This window comes from Cinclus cinclus, unplaced genomic scaffold, assembly GCF_963662255.1.
Source record: "Cinclus cinclus unplaced genomic scaffold, bCinCin1.1 SCAFFOLD_32, whole genome shotgun sequence".
Taxonomy (NCBI): domain Eukaryota; kingdom Metazoa; phylum Chordata; class Aves; order Passeriformes; family Cinclidae; genus Cinclus; species Cinclus cinclus.
Window position 1 is genome coordinate 4,044,247 of NW_026912098.1, and position 7,886 is coordinate 4,052,132.

The window sequence follows — 7,886 nt, forward strand, 5'->3', positions numbered from 1 at the left end:
CGGGCCGCGGTGCATTATGGGAGTTATAGGCAATAAAAGATGGCGTCCTCGCCAGACCCCGCCCCCAGTCCCCGATCCCCGGCGCTGATTGGCTGAGGGCAGTGATAGGCGGGGGCGGGAGCAGCCCATTGAACCCCTCCAGTCCCTCCCAGTACAGCCCAGTTCATCCCCAGTACAGTGCAATACAGCCCCACCGCCTCTCCAGTCCCTCCCAATACACCTGAGTTCATTCTTACTCTCTCCCAGTTCTCCCCAGTGTCATCCCCAGTACACCCCAGTGTCCTCCAGCATCCCCACACTGTTCAGAGTGTCTCCAGTTTGTCCCCATATACCCCATTATCACTCAAAGTATTCAAACTTTGCTCCAGTATTGCCCAGTGTTAGTCCCAGTGTGTCCCGGTATGTCCCAGTGTGTCTCTGTGTACACCCACAGTCCATCCCAGTCCACCCAGATTCCCCCTCAGCATTCCCAGTGTTCCCCAGTATGTCCCAGTTCTCCCCAGCGTTTCCAAGGAATATTGAACTTCTCACGGTTGCCATGGCACCCAAACCCAGCAGTGGGGTCAGTGCAGTGTCCATGGCCACAGCCCCTGGCAGTGCCCAGTGCAGGTTGGGATGATGATCCACCCTCACAGCTGGCCCAGGGCAGCTCTGCAGTGGTTTTGGTGGCACCTTGGGCTGGCACACACCTGAGGAGTGTGTCTGTTGGCAGTGGGGAAAATTAGAAGATTGCTTCAAGAAAAAAGGGAAAACCCCTCTTTGCCAGACCTCCTGAGGAGTGACCCTGGATCAGTATCGGTCACTGAATGCTGCAATAACCTCTGCTCTATAGAGAACGGTAGAAAAAGTCAGCACTTAAAACAGGAATGTGCATTTCTTAGAAGCTCTGTGAAATCTTTCTCCATAACTGGAGTTGAAACTTTCCTCATGAACTGCAGCAGACCAGAGGGAAATCAAGGCAGAGCTGTGGTTTGTTAGGAAACCTCTCAAGAACTCCAAGCCAGAATCGAAGTCCAAAGTTTCCTTTACTTTTAATGGGTCCCATTGAGGGACACAACTGAGAAAGTGTGCCCAGGTTGCAGTCAGAGCAGGAAATTGGAGGCAGTGATGACAGGAGGGGACAAAGAGAAGCCAAGTCTTGGTGGCCTGGGGCACAGCAGGGTCTGTGCCACCAAGGGCTGTGAGCAGACACCTTGTCCTGAGCCCCTGGGGCCTCCTGGCACAGCCCCAGCAAGGCTGGGCACTGTCAGCCCTTGTCCTGCCCTCAGCATCCCCCCACATGCCAGTGGCCTCAGGGATCTGCTGGGACCAGTCCCTGGGGAGCCTTGGTCAGGAATGGCCCTGGGGGCTCCTTCATGCTCCCAGGGACTGCAGGTTTTTCCATGGACTTGGGGTTTTGCTTTTGCCTTGGAGTCTCTGAGAGCTTTGTGCAGTCATGGCCTCCCATTCTCTGGTTTAATTAGTCTCTTGAGAGCCTTTCTCAGTAACAACACTCAGTGGGGCTCATGGGATCTTTAAGGTACTTCAATTTTTTCAGGTACTTTCCTTTGTCCTTTCATCTCTCAGTCTCTGAGATGTTTTTGGACATTCCTGGCCTCCAATTCTCTCCTCGAAGGAGTCAAAGAGAATCCTGTGTTGGGGATGGACCTCAGTGGCACCCATTAATGCTTTGAGACACTTTGGGTTTTTCTTCTGACTCTCACTCTTTGAAAGATAACTGCAATCTCCTCTCAGGCCCTGAGGTTCAAGGGCTCAGCACCAAATGCACCACGGGGCTCATTGGGATCAAGTGAGTCCTGACAAACCACGGCTCTGCCTTGATTTCCCTCTGGTCTGGTGCAGTTCATCAAGAATGTTTTCAAATCCACTTAGGGAGAAATATTTCAAAGAGTTTCCAAGAAATATCCATTCCTATTTTGAATGAATGGTTTTTAATACTGCTCTGTTTAGAGCAGAGTTGACTGCAGCACTCTGTGACTGATATTGATCCTGGGTCTCTCCTCAGGAGCTCTGGCCTGCTCAGAGGAGCTGTGACTTGAGGTCTGACCCAGTGTGGATAACCTTGCTCCATATTCCCCAACTCCATCCTGTCTGTCCTCCCTCATCTGGGACCAGCTTTGCTTGGAGAACTGGCTGCACTCAGACAGAGACAGGATTTTCCTTTAATTTTTTTAGAAGAATCTAGAATTCCTAACTTTCACCATTAAAAACAGAGTCACTCCTCAGGTGTGTGCCAGCCCAAGGTGCCACCAAGGAGGTTCCCCCTTCCCCAAGGCAGAAGCCTGGAAAGAATGTTTGAGACCTTTGAACTCCTTGCTTCCCTGAGGCCTTGCAGTGTCACAAAGGTCACTTGGTTCCATGAGGTTCATTGGTGTCACCATGGTCTCTCTCCACGGTTCCAGGAGGTTCATTGGTGTCACCATGGTCTGTCTCCTTGGTTTCAGGAGGTTCATTGGTGTCACCATGGTCTCTCTCCATGGTTCCATGATGTTCATTGGTGTCACCATGGTCTCTCTCCTTGGTTCCATGAGCTTCATTGGTGTCACCATGGTCTCTCTCCTTGGTTCCAGGAGCCATCACAATGTCACAACGGCCCCCTGGTTCCATGAGGTTCCTGCAGCAGGACTTCCCCTGTGGCACAGCAGAGCTCATCTGTTCTGTCCATCAGCTGGGCCATCACTCAGGGCATCTTCCCCCTCTCAGCAATTGCTGAGATAACCCAGGCTGGACATCTGTCCTGTGCTGAGTTATCTCTGGTGCCAGGGAGGTGGAATTCCCAGCTGACCATGAACATTCTGCCTTGAGAACAGACTGAAGGGAGGGAGATAAGCCTTGAATTTCTGAGTGACACACACTTCACTTTACAAACTATAAAATATACACAAAACTTTCACCATACAAAACTCTTCTGCATAGTCCCTGGAAACAGGTAGGGCTTCACTCCCAAGTCTGGATGCATCTTCGTGGTTCCTTTTCTGGAAGCTGAGTGAAAGGGCTCCATGTGCACTCCCTCATCAGTTCAGTGGTAAGTTACATTGACTCCTGATCTCTGCTATTTCTTCACTGGCTGTAATATAGGTAACTTTATTGTGCACTGGGTTTCTATCTACCTGTACTTCTTTGGTTTATATCTGTGCAGTAAGTAGTCCATTTAAAGTCTCTTGTCTGTTAATCTTGAGTCCATTCAGTAAATAATTAAATTTATTATAGACCTAATTTTCCATTCTAAAGAACTTGTGGGCAAAAGTAATTTGGGGTTTAGGTATTTGAAACAGAGCTACTGCCACAAACCTGAGCATAAGGCAGAACTTGTCTAAGCTTTCAGTGAATTTGTAACATATTTTATTTAAAAACAATGAGCAGGAATATATTGTTTTCCCATTTATTCTTTTCCACGTTATAGACTGATATCGCCAATCTCCAGCTGATATTGACCCCCAGCACCTCCTCATGCACTCTGAACAGATATGAACATCCAGACCCTTTATGGCTGACAATCAATCACACTCTGTCCCTACCCCCACCCCACCATTTCCCTCATCCAAGCCCTGGCACTCAGAGCAGCCCAGTGCAAATCTGAGCTTCCTCCAGTCCAGGCTGTGCCTGCAGCTTTCAGCTCCTTGGCACCAAGTCCCAGCTGCTTTCCTTGGAGAAGGAGCTGCCCCAGACACAGAGGGATGTTCATTTGGGGTCAGCAAACAGAAGCCAAGGCAGGCCCAGCTCCATGGCAAACACAAGTGCAGCCCAAGGAGTGCTGGGCAATGGAGCCACATGCAGGGGTGTCCCCAGGGCTCAGGACTGGGGCCAGGGCAGTTCAAGGTGTTCCTTGCTGATGTGGACCAGGCCATGGAGGGCACCCTGAGTCAGTGTCCAGGGGAGCCCAAGCTGGCTGGGAGTGTGGCTGTGCTGCAGGGCAGCAAGCTCTGCACAGGGATCTGGCCAGGCTGGAGCCATGGGCCCAGGACAATTGGATGAGCTTCAGCAAGGCCAAGGGCCGGCTCCTGCCCTGGGCTCACAACCACCCCAAATCCCTGGCCGTGCCCTGCCCCTGATCCCCACAGCCTGTCCTGTTTCCTTCATCCCTGCATTGCCAGGGACTTTGTGGGACAAGGGAGCTCTGCTGTGCCTATGGAGGGAGGTGTAAGAGCCACCAGTGCAGTGGGCACCACAGCTCATCAGGTTTGTGTCCTTTGGGGGTCAGGAACTGCTGAGACTCAGAGGTACAGAAAGGTTTCTCTTCATGGCCAACATAAGAAGTGCATCAATGTTATAATTTAATAAACATCAGAATTCTTCCCTCAGCTGTGTGCAATGTCAAACCAGTATCAGATATGTCCACCATGCACAAGGGATTTCCATTCAGAAACAATTTTAAAAAAAGACATTAGAAAGGGTGATTCTATTACAAATGAAAACACAACTATGACTGATGTGAAATTATCAGAGAACAACTGGAGAAGGAAATCTGGGAGCAATGGGAGGGCCATAGAACCATCTGGTCTCGTGAAAAGATATCCTTAGACATGGCCATTTAAACAGGAGAGCGGGTAACACCCAAATGGAGAGGGACATGAAATAATAGACAGCATAGTAGTAACACAGGTAGAGGGGAAGAGCAGGATTTCTTCTCCTGTCATCAGTACATATCCAGGAAATTTCTGTTCTCTCCTGGTGGGAAGACATGGATATTTCTTCAAGTACTCAAATGCCCCAGCTAGTGAGATGTGTTCATGCACCTTGCAAGTGTCAGGTTCCCTACACCCCCAGAGGGCTCCTGTCCCATAAAAATCTGCTCTGGCCCATTCCAAAATCGAGCGCAGCATTGTTCCAGGATCATCAAGGTGCTGAGGATGGAAGGGACCTCAGCAAGTCTGCAGCCCAAGCTGTCAGAAACTGGGTCAGACCAAGTGGTTTAAGGCCAGATGTGATCAGAATTTGATTATCCCAAAGAAGAGTGATAGGGCATTATCTGAGAACCTGTCTGAGCCCGTGGGAAGAAGAGTTTTCCACATATCCTGTCTGATCTCCCCTCTTTCCCCCCTTTCCACCCATTGTCTTTTGTCTCCCCCCAGGCCCCCCGGTGAAGATCCTGGCTCTGTGTTCTCCATCAGCTCCTGGCTGGCACTGCCAGGCTGGGATGAGGAGCCCCTCAGCCTTCCCTGCTCCGGGCTGGACAAGCCCAGCTCCCTCAGCCTCTGCTCACAGCCAAAGGGCTCCAGCCCCACCTTGGAGGCCCTTCCCTCACCCTGCTCCAGCTGCCAGACATCTTTCCTGCCCTGGGCAACCCAAACCAGGCCCCAGTGCCCTGGATAATCCACGTCCTTGATGTCCTGGTCCCACAGCCCTGGGTGCTCCTGCCCTGCCTCGCTGCCAGGGCACACGGCTGCCTCCTGCCCAGCTCCTGCCCACCAGGAGTTTTCTGACAGGGCCTGGTGGATACAGGGAGGGCTCTGGATGTTGTCTACTTGAACTTTAGCCTTTGACAGCATATCCCACAGCATTCCCTGGAAAAGCTGAAGCCTGTGGCTTGGAGCGGTTCACCCCTCCCTGGGCTAAGAACTGGATGGACATCGGGGCCCAGAGAGTGGTGGGGAATGGTGCCACATGCAGCGTGTGTGCAGTGGTGTCCTGCAGGGATCAGTGTGGGCCCAGTCCTGTTTAACATCTTTATTGATGATGTGGAGAAGGGAGCACAGTGCACCATCAGCAAATGTGCAGATGGCACCAAGCTGGGTGTGAGTGTGGATGTGCTGGAGGGCAGGAGAGCTCTGCAGAGGGACCTGGACAGGCTGGATCCAGGGCCCAAATCCAACAGGGTGAGGTTTAACAAGACCAAGAGCCAGGTCCTGCACTTTGGCCACAACAACCCCTGCAGTGCTCCAGGACTGGGGACAGAGTGGCTGGAGAGGGGCCAGGCAGAAAGGGACCTGGGGGCAGTGATGGACAGCAGGGTGGACATGAGCCAGCAGTGTGCCCAGGTGGGCAAGAAGGCCAATGGCCCCTGGCCTGGATCAGGAATGGTGTGGCCATCAGGAGCTGAGCTGCTGTGCCACCCCTGAGCTGCCCCCACCTCTGCACACAGATATTGCTGCGGCAGCTCTAGAGAAGGGAGCAGAAGGAAGCTCCAGACAAAGGAGATCTCCAGTAAAATAAATTGCTGGGAGATCCTTTAGTTCATTTAAAGCTACAGAGGACAGAGCCCCTCATGGACAGACTCTGGGGCCACAGAAAATGTGGAGAGTCAAAAAAATATCAAAAACATGGACATGATTTTGTAGACAAATTATTACAGTAAAACAAAGGTATAAACTTCCCACAATGAAGAAAAAATACAGAATTCTCAAAAACTATTAATATGAAAAGTGACTAGGAGAAATTGGCAACTTGCAGAAAATGGAAAGGTTTAATGTTTCTGAAACCATCCAGTCATCAGTGTCCACAGTGCAGCCTTGAGCTCCTGGTTCCTCAGGCTGTAGATGAGGGGGTTCAGGGCTGGAGGCACCACTGAGTACAGAACTGACAGGGACAGATCCAGGGATGGGGAGGAGATGGAGGGGGGCTTCAGGTAGGCAGATAGAACAGTGCTGAGGAAAAGGGAGACTACAGCCAGGTGAGGGAGGCAGGTGGAAAAGGCTTTGTGCCTTCCCTGCTCAGAGGGGATCCTCAGCACAGCCCTGAAGATCTGCACATAGGAGAAAACAATGAACACAAAACAACCAAATACCAAACAACTACTTACAGCAATGAGCCCAAGTTCCCTGAGGTAGGAGTGTGAGCAGGAGAGTTTGAGGATCTGGGGGATTTCACAGAAGAACTGGCCCAGGGCATTGCCATGGCACAGGGGCAGGGAAAATGTATTGGCTGTGTGCAGCAGAGCATTGAGAAAGGCACTGGCCCAGGCAGCTGCTGCCATGTGGGCACAAGCTCTGCTGCCCAGGAGGGTCCCGTAGTGCAGGGGTTTGCAGATGGACACGTAGCGGTCGTAGCACATGATGGTCAGGAGGGAAATCTCTGCTGAGATGAAGAACGCAAAGAAAAACACCTGAGCAGCACATGCAGAGTAGGAGATGTTGTTGGTGTGCCAGAGGGAATTGTGCATGGCTTTGGGGACAGTGGTGCAGATGGAGCCCAGGTCAGTGAGGGCCAGGTTGAGCAGGAAGAAGAACATGGGGGTGTGCAGGTGGTGGCCGCAGGCTACGGCGCTGATGATGAGGCCGTTGGCCAGGAGGGCAGCCAGGGAGATGCCCAGGAAGAGGCAGAAGTGCAGGAGCTGCAGCTGCCGCGTGTCTGCCAATGCCAGCAGGAGGAAGTGCCTGATGGAGCTGCTGTTGGACATTTGCTGTGTCTTGGCATGGGGATCTGTAAGAACAGTAATCATGGAATAGTTTGGTTTGGAGATGACTTGAAATATCCCAGCCCAGCTTGGTGTCACTTTCCCCCCACTGCCTGCCCAGGGCTCTGCTGCCTGGAGCTCTCCCTGCCAGCTGCTGCTTCCCTGTGCCCAGGGCTGGGCCCTGCCAGTGCTGCCAGAGCCCAGCCCAGCCCTGGGGGCTCAGCTCTGCCCTGCAGACCCCTCCCAGCACAGGGCACTGCCAGGGCCAGCTCTGCCTCTGCAGGCTCTGATGGCAAAGTCAGAGTAACCCTGAGGAGGTTGGAAAAGCAACACTGATGCTGCCTGTAAGGGGCCCTGTGATGATTTCTTTCTTTGCCTGGTTTATTCAGACCTGAGAGAAATTGTTCTTATTATTCTCAACCTGAATAGAGATATGAATATCAATGTTCAATTTTTTATCTAGGCGACCATGAGCAGTAGATTATAAAATCAGGATTTTCCCTTTTATGCAGCCCCTGACTTGCTGTGCTCCCTTTATAATCTATTTGGAAAT

General features: G+C 51.8%; 1 protein-coding gene across 1 annotated transcript; it reads right to left on the reverse strand.

Moving 5' to 3' along the window:
* Window positions 1–6,403: 6,403 nt before the first annotated feature.
* LOC134057417 (olfactory receptor 14J1-like) lies at window positions 6,404–7,168 on the reverse strand (the record flags this gene model as incomplete). The annotated part of the gene is made up of 1 exon (XM_062514406.1): window positions 6,404–7,168. A coding segment is annotated over one exon (765 nt), but the record flags the coding sequence as incomplete, so codon positions are not given.
* Between the last annotated feature and the right edge of the window lie 718 nt (window positions 7,169–7,886).